At 34.0% G+C, this 23,535-nt stretch overlaps 1 protein-coding gene across 3 annotated transcripts in view; it reads left to right on the plus strand.

The window, feature by feature from the left end:
• The window catches only part of LOC123684064 (harmonin), a 51,417-nt gene extending 27,897 nt beyond the window's left edge, over positions 1 to 23,520 (plus strand). For 2 of the 3 annotated variants that reach the window (XM_045623170.1, XM_045623169.1), the window contains exons 3-12: positions 1,837 to 1,945; positions 5,285 to 5,309; positions 5,390 to 5,521; positions 5,672 to 5,816; positions 6,868 to 7,461; positions 10,545 to 10,727; positions 16,752 to 16,901; positions 18,585 to 19,145; positions 21,330 to 21,610; positions 23,190 to 23,520. In XM_045623170.1, the coding sequence (XP_045479126.1) occupies positions 1,837 to 1,945; positions 5,285 to 5,309; positions 5,390 to 5,521; positions 5,672 to 5,816; positions 6,868 to 7,461; positions 10,545 to 10,727; positions 16,752 to 16,901; positions 18,585 to 19,145; positions 21,330 to 21,610; positions 23,190 to 23,232 (2,223 nt within the window). In that variant the 3' untranslated portion in view covers positions 23,233 to 23,520. The remainder of the gene's footprint in view (positions 1 to 1,836; positions 1,946 to 5,284; positions 5,310 to 5,389; positions 5,522 to 5,671; positions 5,817 to 6,867; positions 7,462 to 10,544; positions 10,728 to 16,751; positions 16,902 to 18,584; positions 19,146 to 21,329; positions 21,611 to 23,189) is intronic. The other variant, XM_045623171.1, reaches the window with a different exon arrangement.
• Positions 23,521 to 23,535: the final 15 nt, after the last annotated feature.

Raw genomic sequence — 23,535 nt, forward strand, 5'->3', positions numbered from 1 at the left:
CTTTATCTGTCAATTCATCAATTGGCCTTAAATAAATCAATTCTGCTAACCAACATTTTTCAATGCAAAAATTACTAAATGATATTTATGGAAATAATTCATTAATTTCAATAAAAATGCAACGAATTAGAGAAAATAATGTATAATACTCGTACAGAAGGCTCATTCTACCACTCGTTCATTCGAAAACTCGCCACTTCGTGGCTCGTTTTCAAATTTTGAACTCGTGAAGAAGAATATCAATGCCTTCTGCACTTGTATTATAAATAACTATTCCAAACTTGGCCAAGAATTTTTTATCAACGCCAGCATCTTCAGCTCCTGTTGAAAGACAATTTTCCAAAGCTGCTCTTACAGTTACAAAAACCCGCAATAGGTTAGGGGACAATTCTATAAGATGCCTCATTTGTCTGAGATCCTGGATGGAAAATGATGAAATCAAACAAAGCCTGGAGGTTTCTCAATATTTTTTTTTATATTTTTAATTTTAATTTATGTTTCTTCTCATTTCATAATTTTTTTATTGATGTGACACTACATCAAATATCTCGATATGATTAAAGTACTTGATAAATAAATACTTGACTCGACTTGAGATTGAAAAACTACTACTTGACTTGAAATCAGGAAATTAGCGAGATATAATGAAAAATCGATTTCTAGCATATTTTTCATCTCTTCGATTCGCTTGGCAACTACAAGCTTTGGTTACATACCCCCTCTATCCTGGAAGTATTAAACAGCAAATTACAAATACCGTAAAAATCAATTAGGCTTACAGAGGATAATAATTATTGATATCCTGTATGTAATAGCCGTTAATCGATTAATTTAAGACCAACTGAATATATCATACTGCCAGATTAAATAAGTTCAACAACATTTTCTCCAATTGACTTGTACAAAGAAGGTGAAATCAATTTCATTAAAGTAATCATTTATCGACAATCGGCTTAATTATTTTAATGATATTTTTAAAAGATTTTTCAAGCCTCAATGATCATTGAAACTGAAAACAATGATCGAAGCAATGTCTCTCTTTATAAATTATGCGTGAAATTCAGGTGAACAGGAGTTTGGTCGTAGGTGTTTAAGTACCTATCCCAAGAGAAAGTTATTGGAATATTTGTCTAATTTATAATTATAAGGTGTTTCTGAATTGGAGGAACATACGAAAATGACAGATTCCTCGGATCATTTTAGAGAAAAAAGTGTCCTTTAAATATGAGCCCTCAAACGCATTGATCTAGAGATACAGGGTGTTTGAATTCGAGTTTTTTTCTGATAGTTAAAGATATTTAACTTGAATTTGGCATAGATATTCTAATTTGAAAATTTCATCATGTGATATGCTAATTTTCAATGAAAATCAACAGGGGGATATTTTTTCTAGAACCGCTTCTTTCCTTCAGAAAAATGTAAAGATAAACTTTGGTCCTGTACTACACTTTTTGGTTTCTTGTAGTTTTGTCGTATTTGCTATATATTTCGAGAAAATATTTCAATAATTCTCTACTTACCTTCAGGAAAATCCTAATTATTATGAAAATCCAGTTAGTTGAGTGTGAGGAATAAATTAAGTATAAGTTTTGGTACTTGTTTACCCAATATGTAGAGAAGACTAATAAAGTAATAAATCTCCAATTTGCACACCCTGTATAGACGAAATGTTGGCTAAGCCCAAATTAGTTTCCTGATTTCAATGGTCCTAAAACCCTGTTATTTGAACTTCAACATGTTCATTCAACGACATGAAAAACCGAATACAACTATGAATTATATTCAAACTCGACAGGAAGAGATCCACTACATTCAGTTTTTTTCTTTTGCTTCCAGATTGGAGACCAGATAATAAGAGTTAATGGTTTTACGGTAGAAGATGCAGTCCACAAAGAAATTCTTCAGTTCATTTCAAATCACACACATCTGACCTTGAAAGTGAGAAGTGAGTATGCATCGTAGGTACTTCTTTCAGCATAAAGCACTTGATGCTCAAACCACACCGTAACTTGACTGCTTGCGCTGTAATTGATGATGTAAATGCTTCGTTTCTCCTTTATGTAGCAGTTTCATTAGCGTTTTTTTTCCTACAGATGGGATTGTGGAGAGTAACAGGTGCTAGCGAAGAATTCGCGTTTGCTTTTTGGGTGGCCCATGCTAAAGTTTTATTTATTTATTTTTTGAACGATTGTCGGATTTCAAATGAAAATTATCTAATAATTTTCGACCGAGGTGAGATTTTGCAAGTGGAGCCAGAGGCACTTGAGCGCTCGTTCATTCATGCGCAAATTGAAAAACCTTTTATGAGTTCGAGATATTTTGCAATTTGCGATTCATGGATTTGGAAAGCAAGAAGTATATATCTATATTAGGTGTACAACTTTGCTTCCGCCGTTTTGCAATATATGGCTGTGGCGGTAAGTGAAGTCGAAACAAATAGATCGTAGATGCCATACAATGAGCTTAGGTATTTGTCATCGAAATATTAGTCGATTTCTGTCTGCATCATGAAGCATTTCTCGATTAAACATGTCAGCATACGAGCCATTTGCGGGAGGTTTTAATTTTCTGCTTTTACCTGAAGAAATCTACGGCTGAGGCTCATCGAATGCTCTCAAATACCTATGGCTAGGCCGCTATTAGTGAAAGAACTTGCTGAGAGTGGTTTCAAGGCTTCAAAAACTGTGATTTTGACGTCGAAAATCAGCTTGGTGGTGGAAGAGAGAAGGTTTTCGAAGATGCAGAATTGGAGGCATTACTTGATTGAGACTCGTGTCAAACGCAACAAGAATATACAGGATCATTGGGAATGACGCAACAAGCCGTTTTAAAATGCCTGCGAATCATGGGAAGATTCAAAAACAAGGAAATTGGGTGCCTTACGAGTTGAAGCCGAGAGATGTTGAACGGCGTGTGTTTGCTTGTGAAGATGCTGCTTGCAAGGCAAAGACGGAAGGGATTTCTGCATCGAAATGCGACTGAGACGAAAAATGGGTTCATCACGATCATCCCAAGCGCAAAAAATCATGAGGATTACCTGGCCATGCTTCCACGTCGACGGCCAAACCGAATATTCACGGTTCCAAGGTCATGCTCAGTATTTGGTGGGACCAGCTCGGCGTAGTGTATTATGAGTCGTTCAAACCGACTGGAACAATCACAGGTGATCGTTATCTAACGCAATTGATGAGTTTGAGCCGAGAATTGAAAGACAAATGGCCACAATACAACGAGAGACATGATGTTGCGAAAGTAATCAAGACATACTTGGAAACGTTGAAATAGGAAGTCTTACCCCACCCGCCGTATTTTCCAGACATTTTTCCCTCGGACTATCACTTGTTTGGATCAATGGCACACGGCATGGCTGACCAGCATTTCCGGTCTTATGAAGAAGTAAAAAATTGAAACGATTCGTGATCGCTTCAAAAGATGACCAGTTTTTTCAATGCGGGATTCGTACGCTACCCGAAAGATGGGAGAAAGTATTGGCCAGCGATGGACAATATTTTGAATCATAAATATATAACCAGTTTTTTACAATAAAGCCTTGAATTTCGGAAAAAAACGGCGGAAGCTAAGTTGTACGTCTATGTAAATAAAATAATTTCTGAAAAATAAACCATAGAAAATTGTCGAGAATTCTCAAAACAAATTTTCACCAAACAGATCCATTATTTGTTTAAATTTTTGAATACCTTTTCGTGATACCAAAAAATAAACCCTATTTGCCAATCATACTATTTTTGAGTATTTTCTGTTGGATATTTCGAGCCATTCTGTGTAATTAACAGTATATATTTCGAGGAATTTCCAGGAACAGATCGAATAGCGATTTTTCAGGATACAAATCTGACCAATCTGTTGCAAAACTGTTGGAACCAACGGAGCGCATAGAATTATACAACACCGCCCACTTTTTCCCTATCAATGAACAGGTCGGTCGATGATCTTTGAGTCAGAATTCATTGCCGCGATCAATGTCTAGAGAAGAATGACCACGTTAGTTAGAAGGGTTAAATTACAAGAACTTTGGATGTAATCCCTTCTGAGGGTTTTTTATTGCTAACATTATGCTCGAAAAGGTGTCTCAATTTTAGGTACCTATTTTTTGGGAATACCTAGCTTACAACATTCCTATTGAATTTTCTATGGTTCTGATGATTCCAGTTCGAAATCTCGCATAAACAGATTTCTTTATACAGGGTGGCCATTTGAAAACGAAACAGACGAGATTACAGACGAAATAAAGTTTTTCGATAGAAATGCTCGGATAGGTCGATTTCTGTTTCGAGGGGGACAACTTAAGATGTAGGTTACGGACGCATAGCGCTTCAACCCTTGCTGCTACAACCCCCTCCCCCAATTTTTGAATAGGGAAGATGGGGTGAGTGATTCCTCAATTTAAAGGTATTTTTATACTGATTTCAGCACAGTAATTGTTTTTTCATTTTATGCATTAGTTCTCGAAATATTCATGCGTTAGTTAGTTAGGAAGGAAGCCACAGTCATGGTTGTTTTGAAGCTCAAAGTGTCGATTTTTCACAAAACACTACAAGTGCCATGAAAACACCACTTCATTTTCAAATACTTAGTTAAGAATATTTCGAGAACTAATGCATAAAATGAAAAAACAATTACTGTGCTGAAATCAGTATAAAAATACCTTTCAAATGAGGTATCACTCACTCCATCTTCCCTATTCAAAATTTGGGGGTGAGGGTTGTAGTAGCAAGGGTTGAAGCGCTATGCGTCCGTAACCTACATCTTAAGTTGTCCCCCTCGAAACAGAAATCGACCTGTCCGAGCATTTCTATCGAAAAACTTTATTTCGTCTGTAATCTCGTCTGTTTCGTTTTCAAATGGCCACCCTGTATGATGACAACCAAAACTTCCAAAACGATTTCGTTGAAAGTATTCCTTTTTGTTTTTCTATGAATCAAAGAATTGCTGACATCATGTCTGGCTTTGATTCTTGTATTTCCAATATGAAGGTGCTCATAATCTTCGTGCAAAATACCCCTGGCTTGGAAATTAATTGCTTTGAAAATGATGAATTGATGTCCTTGACTCTTCACCAACACTTATGTTAATAGCAGTGATTTTCTCGTTCGATCAAGCTTGACAATACAATTTGTTCCTTTGATCTTGAACTGAATAAATTTTCTTGAAGCTTTACTACAAAAAATCATGTTTATTTTTTCAACCTTTTAAACATTCATTTTTTCAATTTGACTTGTTCCTTTTTAATAATATTTCTCACAATTTTCTTTTTTATTTTCAGGAGTTGGCATGATACCTGTGAAAGAGTAAGTTCTATGACATACACCAACTTCGTATACATTTTCAGTGGTGACCATTGAACTAAGTAATATTTCTTCTTTCACAGGAAAAAATCGGATTCACTAAGTTGGCAGATTGTAACAGACAATAACTCTATGAGATCTTCACCATTTCTAGAAAAGATTCATGATGTCCGGATCAGTATTACAGTAACACCAAGATCGAAACTTGGTTGTGGGTAAGCGATATATTTTTGATAACAAGAATATCATAAAACTTAATATATTTCCAATCTTTCCAGATAAAATTTCTATAAAGTTGTGAAATACTTTTTATGAAGTTAAACTTGCTGTTTTATCACTTTGACTAATAAAAGTAATATTTTCAGTATATGTAAGGGACCTGAATGGAAACCAGGAATATTTGTACAATTCACGAAAGAAGGAGGAATAGCAAGAGAAGCTGGTTTGAGACCAGGTGACCAAATACTTGTGTGCAATAATGTGGATTTTAGTAATATACCATTTGGTGAGGTAAGTTCTCTTGCTTTGAGTAAGACATTCTCATTAACTATATTTGATAACGGTCTTTTATAAAGAAAATATTGAATTATTGAACTCTGTGATGCCAATACATTTGAGATATCTTTTGTTATATAAAAAAAAATTATTTCACAAATAAAAAAAATCATTAAAACAACCAAAAGGAAAAATAACATTAACCAAAACTAAGAGAAGAAAGAGGCTAACAAATCCACTAAATAAATTGATGTAAGGACTAACCTACCTTTAGGGATTTTTGTATTTTCATGGTATTCCTTCTTCAGGTTCAAAAAACTTATTAAATCTTCAAACTGAACCCTCACCTATCTGTTTTACGAAGAACCCTAATTTGTGTGACGTTTTTATTGAGATTATTGTTACGATTGAATCATTTCTGTTAATTTCAGTACATTTTTAACAGCACCATAAATCTCGAAAACATATGGCACATTGGCTTTCAGTCGAATTGGCTGAGATTTTATTATTCTACAGCTTAATAAAAGTTTAGCCAATTCCACCCAAAGTCCATTTCCCATATGTTCTTTAGCACGGGTTTCTTGAATTGACATATTGGAGTTTCCCCAAAGACAACATGAAAAAGTATCCCAATATATCACAATCATCAGCTTTAAGTATGAAGATTGAGCATGATTGCAATATTCTGTTAACTGTTAACCACCAACTTTAATGTCATCACCGACAGAAGGAATCCCATAAATTTTTATTTTGAACTTATGAAATAACGGTAGCTGAAGAAGAGAAGATGGAAAATATTGAATTCAACATCGTTGTAAAAGGTACCTAGAAATTTTACAAATTTGAGATATTGGGTTTTAGCCTTCAGATTCATGTGATTAGATTCTTAGGCTAGGTTTCACCAAGCGAAGACTATTAGAAACACTTTTTCCTCGATCGATTCCAAAGTACCAATGGAAACAAACACTCAAAGACACTACTGTAGTGGTATTGCCTCAGAGTACACTAAAAAATAGAATGATCTAATTGTCCTTCCACAATTCTCTACACTGTGTTTTTTTTTCAGGCTGTTAACATAATGAAAATGTCAAAGCAATTGGACCTCATAATCAGGAAAGGGGCAGGATCAGAACTTTTCCCAGGCGAATCTAGTGGTTACAACAGCTCAGCCAGCTCAGTCACAGGTGACCAGAGTCCATCTTGGTCAGAATCCAAACGATTGTCCATGGTCAAAGAAGAAAACTTCGATTTAGAAGGACGTCTAGATCGACTCAAGTGCACATCCCAATGGAACAACATAGAATGGGATGAGCTGGAAGAACAGGAGAAGCCATATTTCAAACCTACAATAATTAACTTAACTGAAAACGGAACCATTATTAGTAATAATGGTAGTGATGAATGTCAGGTAATAGAAAATGACTATAGCACCATAGGGAGGCAGAAGCAGGATTTGGTACCAAATAGACAAGAGTCTCAGAAGACTGTAGTGGTGGATGTCCATAGAAGTGACGTAGATGAGTCCAGTAGCGGTTCAGAGAATGGTTTGGCTAGTTCGAATACCAGTAGTTACAGTTATGGAGAAGCTAGTAGTAGAAATAGTGTAGCTTCTTGCAGTTTGTCTAGTGCACTATCTTTGGAGATACAGAGGCGAAATGAGGTGTGTGAATTAGAAAAATATAGGTATACTACTCGAAACAATTATCGTTCATTCAGTCAAATTTGCAAACATTTTTTTTTGGAAAATGTTTTTCCTAACGACTTTACATGTCTTGGTTCGATAGTTTTTTCCATAACATATTTGGATAGCACTTTTCAATTTTGATTGAAGGATAAGCCACAAAATCCAGTGACCCGCCTACGAGAAACACCCTGTACAACTTTTTTCACGAAATTCGTATAGTCCTTACAGAGACACTTCAGCAACACGAGGTGTGTCCAATTTTCCACTACCTAATTTTAAGGTGAATGTACATAACAATTCGGTTACAACACGTGCAGCTAAACATCAGAGAACCAGATGTTTTAGCATGTTCATGTGTTGATCGAGTGGCTTTGGTTAGAATATAAACAATTTGCTCTCCTTAAAAACGCCGAAATAATGTTAATAAAGGGTATTGTTTTTTAGAGATATAGAACTTTAAATTGCAATAAAACAACGATGGATTATTGGATTGACATGAATTTTATTTATCCGCAAGATAATCTTGTGGCATTACATTTTAAATATGATTTCTGGCATATGACTGCCACGGCTGGCTCGGATGTAGTCCAATCTGGACGTCCAATTTTCGATTACTTTTTCAAACATTTGTGGCCGTATATCGGCAATAACACGGCGAATGTTGTCTTCCAAATGGTCAAGGGTTTGTGGCTTATCCGCATAGACCAATGACTTTACATAGCCCCACAGAAAGTAGTCTAGCGGTGTTAAATCACAAGATCTTGAAGGCCAATTCACAGGTCCAAAACGTGAAATTAGGCGGTCACCAAACGTGTCTTTCAATAAATCGATTGTGGCACGAGCTGTGTGACATGTTGCGCCGTCTTGTTGGAAGCACAGCTACTGGACATCATGGTTGTTCAATTCAGGAATGAAAAAGTTAGTAATAATAATAATATATATTTATCCTAATCATGGCTCTATACCGATCACCATTAACTATAACGTTCTGGCCATCATCGTTTTTGTAGAAGTACGGACCAATGATTCCACCAGCCCATAAAGCGCACCAGTCAGGTTTTCTGGATGTAACGATGTTTCGACATACTCTTGAGGATTAGCCTCACTCGAAATGCGGCAGTTTTATTTGTTGACGTAGCCATTCAACCAGAAGTGCGCTTCATCGCTAAACAAAATAAAATGGACGTAGTGCGCGATACGTATTCCGCACAGAACCATTATTTTCGAAATAAAATGATGAATTGCCAAACCAAACTGAGAATAAATCACTTAACAGCTGTTAAATCGGTCGCTATCTTGAACAGTAATGCCAACTTAAAGTTAAAAGTGAAAAAAAAGTAAAGTTAAAAAACACCCTTCATAATTAACATACATATAAAGAATGGAGAACAATTATTGCTTATTTTCAATTTATTCAATTCATTAATGCTAACCAATGGTGTGTAAGTATAGTGTTTGTGTTTAAAAAAGACTAGGGTATTTTCAACTGTTCCAAGCCAATTTCGTCATAGGAATTGATGCTTCCAGTATTCTCCTTTCCTGAAAATTCCGAAATGCCATAATCATCAGGCTAGAAGCAATAAAGTAACTACGTACATTATTATTGAAGCTAATGGGGTAAGAGAAGCTGGAAGCTTCTGATAGCTTGGAAGACAAAATAAGACTAGAAGGTAGCTGTTCAGCATTGATATCTCAGAAAATAGAGGAAATAGTTCATTGCTCTGGAGAGAAGCACAATGAATCTCTGTCTTATACCAAGAAGTTCATACAGCTGCCCAGAGCTGAGCTCAGGATTCTGCCCCATGTACTATACTAGAATCAAGAATTGGCCACAGGGATTATTTCTAGGAAAACCAATCCAAATCCTCACGAAGTTCTAAAGAATATTAACAGATTGGCCAACATAGATAGACCACCATTCAGGAATTATTGATAAGGGTATCACAACAAAAGATTAAGCTGGTGACTATTGTATTCTAGCCAAACGGCTCCAAATTTGAATCGAGTCTAATATCTAGTTCCACAACCTTTTTTCCGTATAGGTACCTAATGATGGCTATCGAATGATGAAATCTGTATTCAAGAAAGTCTTCAGAAGTATGTGATTCCATTCTTCAGCTCTGATTCAATATCAATCCAAGATGTGTCATGACAACTCACAAAATACATTGGGACAGAGTTCTTATAGAAATAAACAGAAAAGTTAAAAAACATCTGTAAGGGCTAACGGCTAAATTAATATTTTTTTTTTATGTCTTGTAAGGTGACGTTGATATAAATTGAATGTAGCGCGAAGAATGAATAATTGGAAGAACTTTATTTTGGTTAATTTCATATGAATTATTGAAAATGAGTATTCAAGATGATATGCAATAACTGCTTTGAGTAGTGTACATACATTGAACAGACGTATTTTTGAAATGCACATTGTGATGGTATTTGTTTTGTTTAATTTGGTCGAAATTCTTGAATGAAGACTTTCTCGAAAGGAATACATAATTTTATTAATTTTCTTTTTGATATCTTTAGGATGTCATGTCTCTTGCAACTCTACTTTATGATAGGACATGGGAATTTTGCTTTCGAGCCAACTGAAGTGTAAGTGGAAGCATTATGATGATGAAAGCAAATGTTGGTCTTCGATTTCAAAATTTCTAATATAACCATCTGCAATCAACTATATATTTTTTTGTAATCTGCCTTGTTGTTTCTTTACGTACATATCGATAGAATGCAGCAATTTTCAAGATTTTTTCTGCCTAGTATAAGTTCCTAATTGTTTCTCTTGCATATCGTAGGATATCACGATTTATCGATTTTGATGAGAAGATCCTCAGCATCAATATTTGAAGAAAATTCAATCTGCTGATAAACATTTCAATTTGCACGCTTTCTTATGAAAAACAACTGTATTTTGAACATAAGTAGAAGTAAAAAAAAACTTTATTATTATTATTATTAATTATTTCGATTTAAGTTGGGAGGCATTATCTTAGAAGAGAACTTAATGAAAATATTAGCTATATTCATTAATCAAACCAAGAATATTTCTTTTACAGAAGAAAAAATTAGAGAGCAAACCGTCAATTGATGAACAACTGCAAAAAAAGAAGATCGTAGAAGGATTCAGTCCAGAAAAACAGAGTCAACATTGCAAGTTAATGGATGAATTCAAAAAGGCTCATAAGAAAATGTTCAAATCGTCAGACGAATGCAGTGACGATTACGAGGAATGCTTAGTGGTAAGTTTATTCACATCTTTGACATTTGTAGTTTGTGTTTCGTCTTTTTACTTTGATTAACCTGTTATCACTCTTTGTTTGCCCAAGAGATGGCGTTGTGGGCTGCGAATTTCTCGCTAAATCGGTACCGCTTGGAAAATGAAACCAACCGTGATAATACAGAGTCACTATAGAGTGATGCTACGTATATTGTTGTTTGAAAAATGGATAAAACTAGTTTCGTGTATTGATAAAACTTCTCGTCACAAATTGAAACTTCAATAATGTAAACGAGAATATCAGACCATCATTTAAAAGAAAATGAGATTTTGGCCTATATTTCGGGAAATAACCATTTTAGAGCATTAATATGTATCACCCATAATATGTAATTCATTCACGTTGATTCCACCTAACCAATAAAAATATGGGTTCTCATTTGAAAAAAAAATCTGATTTGAGATTTTTGTCATGACTGACTTTGATATTGAAATCGAAACACCCTGTATGTTCAATTGAATTTCATAATAATTAACGTAGAAGAAGCATTGGTATGTCTTTTGATAGAAGATAGGAAATTAGACATTTTCAATATTTCAAGCAAAAATCTCAACTCGAAATTAATATTTCACCCAAGATCTCAACTCTGTCGGTTTTTGGGGTCACAACAATATCGAATAGTTTTTGTTTGATATTCTTCTTGAGTTTTCTCCGATTCTGGTGACGTCATTACATTAAATTCTGCACGAATTTCGAAAATATTATTCAACATGCAAATGGAATATTTCCTTGAGGTATAATTTGTGTTTTTGAAATTATGAGGGGAAAACAAAAGGAAATCCCTAGTCAAATTTCGAATATTAATGAATTCAATCACGGTTTTTGGAATACCCTGAAAATTTCAAGTTTCTAGGTATTTTCGATTGGGAGTTATCGTGTATACGTCCGGACGGAATCGAAATTCACAAATTACAGAAATTGTGATGACTTAGCGATCTGTTCAAAGACAAGCGCTCCAAAATTACTTTACGTAGTCGTTATTCAAATTTTGAAGTACCTATTCAACTTTCTCTCAATATTTTATTTCTTAATCAACTATCGTTATTAATTCCTAAATCGACGTATTGTAATTAAGAGGTTATGGTTGAAACTTCGATGAATTCCATGCCTGATAGCAAATAATGCGTGAAGCACTTTCATTTTTAGTTCTTCCTCTTCGACATAAATATAGTCATTTAAAGATTTCACCTGAAAAAATGCAATTGTAGTTGATTGTTCATGGTTTCTTGAAATTCCTAATTCAGTACTTCCCGGAAAGCACATCTTCGTTACATAAGTCTTCAATATTTGTCGGTTTTTTCTCATTTATCATTGTCAATATGTGGTATGTAGCTTTAGGAATAACAATAAGCAACCTTTGGAATCGTTAGTGGATAAAAAGTTTGTAACACAACTCTGAATTTTTTAGTTTTAGTCGTTTAGCAATCATTAGAATCCAAAAATCAAATAAAAAATTAAATGAAATTTCATAATTTCTGATTTTTGTTGATAGGAGAAAATAATAAACTATTGTGTTTCATTTACTGTATTTCATGATCGAAGTTATCTTATCGGTAGTCTGAAAGAAGATAAAACATTCAGATGAATGACGAAACTTTTGTGAAATGTAGGGTTTTCCAATGAGAAGTTTCATTTAGAATTCAAAAAAGGAGTATATTTTAAGAGAACTCAATGAATGTTTATTTTATTGTAAAGAGGAAAGTATGCCATTGATGAAGGAAAATGATATTAGCCCAATGGATGCCTAGGCAACGGTTGCAGCACCATATTCTCTTTATAGAAATTCCCATGACCATTTTGCACATTTGTGGCTGTATGTCCTTGACAACTTCTCGAATTCCATCTTTAAGGTCTCGAATCGTTTGTGGGGCAATTGGGCTCCAAATAAAATAGTCTGATGATATTAAATCATGTGATATAGTTGGCCATTGTGATCACCTCTTCGAAAAATAAGACGGCCAGGAAACTTGCAATTTTGCAATTGCTTCGTGTGGCATATAGCGCTTTCTTGCTGAAAATATACGTCGTCCACATCAATATTTTCAATTTGGGCCATAAAAATATACTAATCATAGCCTAATTCCCAAGATCGACGAGGAATAGACAAATCTGGGTTATCAACACTTTGAGTTACAGCAGCAACATTCTTAGTTGTTATTAAGCGAGACACACGGTTTCGATTATTCACATCACCAACTTGTCCCAACAGCTCCAATTTTTCCACCAGCTGATCTATTGCCGGCCGAGCAGGTGCTTCACAGCGACCCAAAAGTGCTTCAGTTTTGAAAACTATGACTGCAAAATCGTCACCATTTTTGTAGTGACTTTTTACAACTGCATTGCGTTGTTGAAGCGTATATCGTTTCATTTTTAGTAATAGGATAGTTTTTACTTGGCAAATGTCAAAATATGACAGCTGCAAAAGTGACTGCTGCCAGATGGCGGGTTATTCAAAATGGAAAAATTAAAATCTCCATATTAAGCAGAAATTTATTATATCAATCTTCGTAATAATTAATTGATTTAGCCAATATAACAACTAAAAGACTCGACAATATGCAACAAAAATTTGCAATCCGATATTTATCTAACCATTCACAGTAAAATTGTAAATTACTTACAATCTAAGAATCAATCTTCTGCTGTTTTTAAAAGGTATAAGATCTTCGTAATAAAAAATGAGAATGATAACATTTAGTCAAGTCTCTTCTACGTATCTGAAACATAAATGTATTAAAAATTTCAAATATTAGATTCTGTGATATCTTGTTGAGATATTCAGTAAGACGAAAAGAAAATAAATCCTCCAATCAAATTCACCTCATTGTATACACCTATTATTTTCCATCAATCGATAAAACCATTGAAATAGTAATGGAATAGCTCATTCTGAAAATTCACTTTTTCACTTTATGATAATTGTACTAAAATATTCATACTGTCCGATACGCTTTAGCGAATCTTAAATTAAGGAAACAATAAAAACAATAATCACTTCTTCTCTTTTCTACCCGACGATCTTAAGGTGGGATCAGATTTGTTTTATTAATTCTCATGAGTACATAGACGACGTAATAAAAACAATGCTTAGTTCGCTACAAACCTCCGTCGGTTCTACGCTACTGCAGTACACCTGCAATATCAGATAGCGAAAAAAATTTCGTTCATAAACAAGTATCTCTTACGAACAATATTGATGATCGTGCTATTGAAACGTCCATCCTCGTCATTGAAGTTGGAGATGTTTATCGTGTGCCAATAAAATTTTCAGTTCCCTAGACAGGTTCACTTACGACAAAGTGTATTTTACCATTAAAAAACGTATACAGTAATTATGCGTCACGTGGAGGTGATATTGGTTTTCGACTGAAATTTTATATTGGGAAATTGTGTCGCGTTCTTAGTTTTTTTTTAGTGCAATGATGAAGAAATGTGCTTCTAGTAGGCCGATGTTTGTTTTGAGAACTTACGAGGTGAGCTTTGTCTTCAGTTCTAGTTGTTGGGTGATTTATTGTGAGATTGTTGTTTTATTGTTTGTGGATGGTTTCGAATGAGATGGTTCACACTAATGTGATAAATAAATTAGCTCATTTTTTTGAGGGTACTGGAAGTGTTCAATTCATGATTTGTTCGTGTGAGAATGAAATCAGAATGAAAATTTCTTGAGTGAAATTATGGAGTAATTACCAGTGATCGTTGATTCTCTTCAGTTTTATCTTGAATATTAATGAAAATGTATTTATCGCAAAATTTAAATGTTCCATCTATGAAACTCATTTGTTTATGTTGTTGAACAGAACATTAAGATCATTTCATCACAATGGCTGTAATTTTCGAAATTTGAGCCGAAAGGTCTTAACCGATAAGATTTTACTCACTGATGACGAATACGTACGATAACAACTAACGATAGAAAATGCTAACGATAAAAAAATAGAAAGTATCAAACAAAAAACCAAAAAAATTTCAGGGTAGGTTCTGAACTCGAATGCCGCAGTCAAGGTTATAATGTGGTTTTTTGAGTGTATTGTAATTTAGAGGTGTACAAGTACATTGTAAATGAATTATAATAATGACAAAGTTCGTCAATGGGCAAATTTGGAATAAAAGGTTCTGTAAGATGGTCCGAATATTTTTATCCTGATAATTTCAAATCTGTTGATTCCATCGAAATGAAAATTAACATTATGATGTAAAATTAAGATTCCAAACCTAGTGAAAAATTTCAAGCTTCCTATGAAATTTCAAGCAGATCACATCATCAGAAGAAAAAGAAATTCATCAAGAAGCACTTTTCAAAGGAAATACAAAATATTTATTGTGACTACAGATCCGACCTAGTTGAAAAGTTGCTTGTATATAGGGTGTTCCTTAATTGGAGACACGAAGGAAAATGCAAGATTCCATGGATAATTTTTAGAAAAAAGTCCTATGAACGCATAAACGCAAACGCTTGGTTTTCTAAATACAGGGTGTATCTTGTATACTTTTTTTTGTGATGATTATACCAGTTTATCGAATATTTATTAATCTTCACTACAGATTGAATTAATAAGTACCAAAACTTTCCTGAGGATTACTAGAGAATTGTCTTATTTTTTTCTCGAAATCGGTATCAGATACGACAAAACGTCAAGAGATCAAAAAGTGTCGTACTGAACCAAAGTTTATTTTTACATTTTTCTAAACTACCAGTGACCCACCAAATAAAAGTTCTGGAGGAAATAAGCGGGCACTGTTCCAGAAAAAATATCACCCTGTAGAATTGCATTCAAAATTAGGATATCACATGATGAAAACTTCAAATTGGAATATCTATGTCAAATTTAAAGTTTAATATCTTGTGAAGGTGCTATGAGAAAAAATATTAAAAAAAATGAAACTTTATTACGGGCTTTTGCGGGTCCATATTTATTGACCTGCTTTCTCTTAAAATGATCCGAGAAATCTGTCATTTTCGTTTGTACATTCAATTTGGGACACTCTGTATATAGAATACCAGTTTTAAGCTTCGTGCAAAATTTTTATATTCTTATTAGGGCCACTTGCACCATTTGCCTAAACATTGATTAAAAATTTAAACGTTGATTACTCTATGATTTCTTAAGAGAAATCAGAAATTAATCAATGTTTAAATTTTAATCAATGTTCAGGCAAATGGTGCAACTGGCCCTTAAAGTTGTCAGAACCATAGAAAACTCAAGTAGTATATCGAAAAAAAATTTTGGAGAAGTTAAAAGGCCAAAAGTTTTTGAGCGATCGTTTATTCATTCATGAATTGCGAGCAACAAAATCCTTATTCATTTTTCAAGTGGAAATTTTGAAAAAAAAAAGTTTCATTCCAAAAGTAATGCTTCCACTACCTTCAGTGGACTTGGAAACAAAAAAAATTCTAACTACGCCAATGCTGCATATTTGGAACCAGACTATTAAATCGACATGTAGAGAATGACATTTTTTCAATCGTATAGCTACATAATTATTCATTATTCAATATCTTGGATTATTTAATTTCTTGTGAACTCATCAAGTTCAAGAATTTTCACAACAATTAGAGAAAAAGTGAATAATTCATATAAATCCAATGTCAGACGGTTAATTCGGATGTTAATGGTTCGAAAATTCAATTCGTCATTGAAACTAACATCGTAACCAGAATGTTGTCAATTCCCTCAGCTTTCTATAGAATAGAACAATAGATAATGTACTGCATCATCTGTTTGTTGACAAAAACATTAAAGGGGATACTGCACGATAAAGCATTCGGAAAACACTCAAAAAGATAAGGTGAAATTTCGTCAATAGTATTATTTAGTCATTTGGAATTTCCTAAATATCATCGAAGCTATCTATTGATTTCCACATACTGGGTAACGATCTTTGTTCATCTCTGAAATTGCAAATAAAACATAAATAAATTTTAATCTCATCATTTGAGGATTCTATGTGAACTTTATAACTCATAAACCCATCTTTCTTTTTCAGGATAGAAATTCCACTATAGAATATTCCCAAAACCTAACAGAGAAACTCTCTAACATACAGGATGGTAGTCCACGAGAGAAAAAGTCATCACTGAGTAGACAAACGAGTTCAAACACGAATGCAAGCTTGCCACCACCACCCCCACCACTGGTGAGGCCTTTAAAATACAGGGTTTTCAAATAAGAGGTTTCATTTTGATTTGAAAATATATTCATGAAATTTTCCAATTCACACATTTGCGGCCAAAAATCGTTATATCTCCTAAATTATTAGTTACAGAACCTTCAAATAATAGTTATTTATTATACAAGGGAAAAAAGTATTAGATTTTAGCTCGAGGTTATGTTGTCTCCCGACGTGAAGCGGAGGGAGACAAAAAACCGAGAGCTAAAATCTAATATTTTTCCCGTGTATAATACACTATTTTTTTCTGTGACAGGAAAAACGGCAATTTAATAGTGAAAGAACATATTATTACAATATATTAAAGTCAGAATGTTATCGATATGAAATTTGAATTTTTAAACTAGTAAGCTGCAATTAGACCTGCGTTGCTAAGGGAAACTTCAAAGTAATCAAATATCTGTCAATTTAATTTTGTGATTTGTTTCAAAAATTGCGAACTCAGTAATAATTGTTGAGTAGTTATTTTGTTGAATAATATAAAGTTAAAAAATGTCTGATTCCGAGTTTTTTCTGACTCCACCGGAGTTGATAGAAGTAGCGTCACGAAAATTATTTCTAGCTAAATCGCGGAAAATTTACCGCGTATTCAAGATTTGTGGAATGGAAAATGAAAAAGACATGCAGTTCTTTCTCAGAGACAGTGTTATTGGCTTATTTTTCGGAACTGGCACAACAACAAAAGCCATCAACAGTGTAGTCGAATTATTATTATTCCTTTATCTATATGTAGATAAATATATATCCGGGAAAAAAGTACTAACGTTTTTCCCGGGGAAAAAAGTAATTTCGTGAAAAGTCATATTTTGTTACCTGTCAACAGAGATAAAATGTCAATTTTTTTCCCGTCACAGAAAAAATACGTTTTTTTAATATCGGGTTCTGATCTGAAACATAGTGAGGTTTCAAGGGCGTAGCTTACGTCCAGGAGAAGTTGCAGCCTCGGGAATATCATCCATTTTTTTTTCGAAAATTTCAGATTTTTACCTATAATTTCTGAAATAATGTACTGATCGTTCAACTGCAAGCATTTTCGTGATCTACATACTCGAATCAATCAATTAATAGATACAATATTCCCATGAAGGCACTTTTATTTTTTTTTCAATTTTCTAAGGGTTAGGTATGGAAAATTCTATGAAAATTTTTCGACAAAAAATTTTTAAGGTGAGATCGAATTTTGGCTAATCAGTGATTGTCAATTCTGGCACCGCCCACCGATTCATCGTAGAGCACACGGTTTTGAGGAAATTTGAACTCGAAATTTGGGAAAAAATTGAATTTCCCCTCAAAAATCGTTATATCTCCTGAATTATTCGTCAGAGACCCCTCAAATAAGAACGTTTTTCAAACATCAAGTTCCGATCTAAAACATACTGAGGTTTCAAGGGCGTAGCTTGCGTCCAGGACGAGTTGCAGCCTCGGGAATATTATCAATTTTTTCCTTGAAAATTTCAGATTTTTACCTATAATTTCTGAAATAATGTACTAATTTGAGTACAGTTTTCTGTTTTAGATAGGAAAATAGTGCTTTCTTCCCACTCGAATATTAATCTAACTGTATTCGCGTGCGTAAAAGTAGCACTTTTCAGGAAAATAATCTCTCATCAAATTTTAGCCTGTTTCTACACGCAAAATTTTCTTCCTCAGTTACCACTACTGGAACCATCGTCAGCAACACCCACAACAAACGGTACCAATTGCAACACCCTGAAGTCCAACAAAACGCAAAAACCACGAGCACCACCAGTACCAGAAAAACGCTCCACATTGTCCTTCAACCAACCTCCACCATGTCCAACGCCAGACTACGACACTCTCAGCATCTCATCTTCGACATTCAACACCAAACAAAACGAATTTCCAAGAAATGGCAACGCAGACAACGTGGAAATGGAATCTTTGGAATCCTTTGAACTCTACAATAACACAGGGAACAAACCCAGACCTCCAGACATTTACTTTTCAAACTCTCCTACTAACGGTTCCATATCTTCCGGTACTTCTACCTTGCGCAAGCAGAGGCCAGTAAGTGTCACCATTGGGGAATATGGGAACGGTACCATCAGGAAGCCAGGAAAATTGAATTTCCTGCAAAATAACAGAGACGAAGTTGACCAACGTAGACGTCAAACTGTCACTAGTCAATTCGCAACTGAACTTGCTCAAACTCTGAACAGATCCAATCTGAAGAGAAGGACAGAGTCTATGGTGAGTTATGTGAAATAACCTGACCAGTGTGTTTATGTTTTGTTAACATTGATGCTAACATCTGTTTGTGTGTTTAGTTGCAGTTAGAACAATTCGACAATTCTACTCTTTTGATTTGGTAATGACACAGGCTAACAGACTTTTAGGTGCCTTGATTGATATTTGGTCGTAGAATACAAAATAGCATTCAGAATTTGCCTATCAAATCTATTTTTTGAGATACCTATGCCATATTTAGCATTTTTAATTTCTACTTGTTTATATTTTCTTTTATATGACTTTCTAGCATGAAGGATAGTTACTCTGAAGGTTTCAACATTCTGTGGATATCCCAACGTCTTCCTTGGTTTCCTGATTAAATCTTTTCCTCTATTTTCCTCATGGTTCTCTACACCATTGGTAGACCTATATATTAGATTAGATTTAATTGAGGAGGTTCACTGCGACCTTATGCCTTCCACCAGAGCTATTTTTCCCATAACGTGATCACAGCTCGCCTTCCAGTTCCAGAGTTCTAATGAACTCAAATATCTGGGATGGCTTCAAGGAGGCTAATTCCTCACTTCTACTAGTTTCGTGTCAAAAGCAGGTTTTGCGTTGACTATTGATGACGAGGCATTCTGTCACCAGGTGATCCGGAGTTTGTTTCTCCTCCCCCACAAAATCTACACTCTTCATTTTCTGCTAGAACCATTCTCATGAGGTGTTTCCTAAGGCGACAATGCCCTGTGAGGAATCCAGTGAGGAGGTGTTGCATATTTCTACTAGGATCCAGATACTTCTTGGATCTCGCATAGTCAAAGTTTTGAAGAAACTTTTTGCAGTGATCCAAACCAAGAAGATTCAATCAGAGTGTTTCTCTTTCGGTTTCTTCCTTCTCCTGAAACTCTTTTTTGTTGGTACATTTGTCTACGCCACAGAAAGATTCCAAGCCGATGGAAGAAGTTTGTGCCCTTTTCCTGGCAAGTGTGTTGGCCTCTTATTGGTAGACGTAACTCAAGGAAATCATCTTTCCAAATATCTACTCTACCAAATGTTCAACACATGCTTCCCATATGAAATGTGTAGCCCAATATTTATCCTGATCTGAGATCTCCCAAATGAATGTGAAAATAGGCAATATAAGCTCTTTTCACGAAGTTAAAAATGGTTTTCTGCTCTCTTTTGAAATTTATTCGCCACATACATAACAAAGAACATCTGGATGATTCCCAGAGCTTCGTCTGCTTGTGGATGTCATTGTTTTAGCAAAAATAGGATTGAGTAGGATCGTTTAACCTAGTATAAGAAAGTTGATTCAGGTATAATTGAAGGTATATTTGACTGACAAGACTAGTATCAGAACTAACATCGTTTAACCTGTATCTCAAAAATTAGAGCTGAAAGCAAAAATCTGGTGGCATGTTTGAAATAAGCACAAAAAAAGAATTCATAATCAGTTGTTGGATGTCTGGCATCATTTTTTCAATCTGTTGGCCTGTGTATTAGGAAGAAATGGAGAGTTAGTTGCTTCTTTCTTGTGTTATGTAATTCTTCTTCGTAAATGCGGCTTCATAATTTTAAATTGCTTACAATCTTGTGATGTATTATTCCCAGTAAAATTTGAAGATGATATGGCTACAAGGTTTGTTGTCAAAACGAATTTTATGTCATATTTGAAATGTAGAAGTATGACTGAGTAGGTGAGGTTATTGCAGATCCTATTGGTCAATATCAATGTGATAAGTCAATTCGTTTTGTTCAAAGTAGACCACACTCATGACATAAGCTACATTTTCAGTACAGATATGTTGCTAGTAGGAGAAATGTTTTTCAACTATGTCTAGAAGTTGAAACCACTAAATAAATGGTGATTTATTTTCATGGTCATATAGAAAGTCTTTCAATTTGAATACCTACAATATTTACGGAATATTTGATGAAATTACAATCGCTAGAGAAGACACCAAAAAAGAATTAAGAAAACAATTGTGGAAAGTGCGAAGAAAATTCAATTGATAAAAACATAGAACGCATGAGTAAAAAATTTCCAATAAGATTGATGATTTAGAGATAAATTACCTTAAAGTTGATTCCATCAAGTTTGAAGTTGACTGTATATGTAGTCATCCAAATAGTTTATACAGGGTGTATGCAGTTGAATTATGAAGAAGTCCACATTTCTCACACTGACCTCATTTTCAGGAAAACTTGCTCAACTGTTCCCAAATAAAACCACAGAATAACGGCTGTGTAAGAATTTCACTGAGTAACTTGTCGAAAAACACCTTTAAATCTACAAACGACTTGACCAGCTCAGGAGAAAATATCTCCGAAATGTTCGCGAACAGAGTTACCATAAATATCAACAATTTAGTCGAGAAGAAAAACGACAATAAAAACGGAATTTTGAAAAATTCCGTTATCGACAATGTACCAACACACAAACCCTTGGTGGCACAGAAAAGTATAACTTTCAAAGAGCTGTAAGACATCGCATAATTCGTATTTCTCTTCTCTGCTCTTTTTCTTCCTTATTTTATTGAGTTTTAATCCGGTATCTGGTCTTCTTAGAACAAATTCCACAGGGTGGGCTTTTAAAAACTTGCCATTGGTATATCTCCGAAGTTAGAAATGTCAATGACAAGTTGTTAAAACTCACCATATATATTTTAGACAGTATAGTGTTTTATACGCTTCTTCAGTCGCAAGTTAGTGATATTCTTATCTGATTCTATGCTTTGACGTTGACATAGACTTGATAAAATAATGAAATAACAAGGGAATCTTCAATTTATCATCATTCTTTTCCATCAATTTCATTAACATTTCTTCAGTTCATAATGGTTTCTTTTGTTTCTTTAAGGGTTGTTTTCTCATATGTGTAGTTGGACAATTTTGAAATTCTATTCTTTATGAATTAAATGAGTGAAAAAAAAAACTGATATCGATATCTAAGGATTGAATTTTAACGTGATACCTTTTTATTAATGAAGTATCATTATTTCTGAAGTTGTATTCATCTAAGATATTATGATTTTGAACGATTTTATTTCTGTAACTAAATTTTTTATTTACGAAAAACATATAAAAAATATAAAATCTAATATCCTTAAAGGCGATTTTCCCTATAATACTTGCATATACCAGAGAATATTTTACTCAGTTTTATTTATGATCCTTTAAAACCAAAAATAAAAAAAGACGTTCGAAAAAGCAGGTTGAAACTATGTAAAATTCCGATAAGCAGTTCTAAATATCAGGTAGATCACAAAGAATGGATCAATATCAGTTTTCTCTCATTCAGTTTAAGGACAGTACTTTCCCTTTGAGATGGTCCCATTTCACCCATTCTATTCAGATTTTATTTTTATTTTTATAATTATTTATCATATTAACTTTCTTGTAGCGTTTCCGAGTTTTATTACTTGAAACCACAATTTCTCAAATTAACATATTTTATCTACTAATAAGTAATAATGAATATTTTTAGTTATTCAGTGGTCTGCTGAAATAGACATACATTTAGATTTCATTGAGATGTCTAGAAATACTGGTGTACTCACTCTTGAAAAGTTCAAAATAAAACTCATGATAGAACCAATCTTCTTGTATTTTGAGTTCAAGGATATTCCTGGTACTTCACTAGATTTCCGCATCGTTTCCTTTGGCGCTGTTGCATGGAAATATGCAAATTTTATTGAATAGCGCCACCTACGGGAGAAAGAGGAATCCCGAGTTCAAGTAGCAACAAAATTCAATCAGTGGAGACTAGTAATTTTCGACATCTCAGATTCCATGTTTGTCAATCGAAGAATTATAATTTTTTTCAGGAAAGAACAATAAACTATTTCGATATTTTTCGTTTTCGCTAATTCCGTTTACAATAACTTAACATTCACAAAATACTAACCACTGGCGAAAACAAAAAATGATCTCCCTCGATTAAATTTGTATAGTTGATTTAGATTATTTATGTATATAACTACTTTAAGCAACCAATGTTCCTATTGACTCTAATGCAATGCTGTTTATTTCCTTAGTAACGAAATTTGAAATTTTTAGCCCAATTGTGATAAATGAGAAAGCATCACATGTGACTACGTGACAAAAAACAGATGTTCCCTCATGGTCAAAAGAAGACAACGAAGAAGATAGTTTCTCGAATCAAGAACGAGCTGTTAATATTTCCATATCTTCATTGGGCTCGACTGATATGTGCCTATTTATCTAACTATGTATGTATTGTGATAAGTACAATATTTCTGCAATATTATATTTACTTCTATTTTTATGATATCATAGTTTGTATGTATATTATGTCAATTTGAATGTGTCAAAATGTGTATTTTACCTAAGCATATCACAAAATAAAGTTTAAAGTGGTATCCATTTATCAGGATGCAATTTT

This window comes from Harmonia axyridis, chromosome 7 (genome assembly GCF_914767665.1).
Source record: "Harmonia axyridis chromosome 7, icHarAxyr1.1, whole genome shotgun sequence".
NCBI classification, from domain to species: Eukaryota; Metazoa; Arthropoda; class Insecta; order Coleoptera; family Coccinellidae; genus Harmonia; species Harmonia axyridis.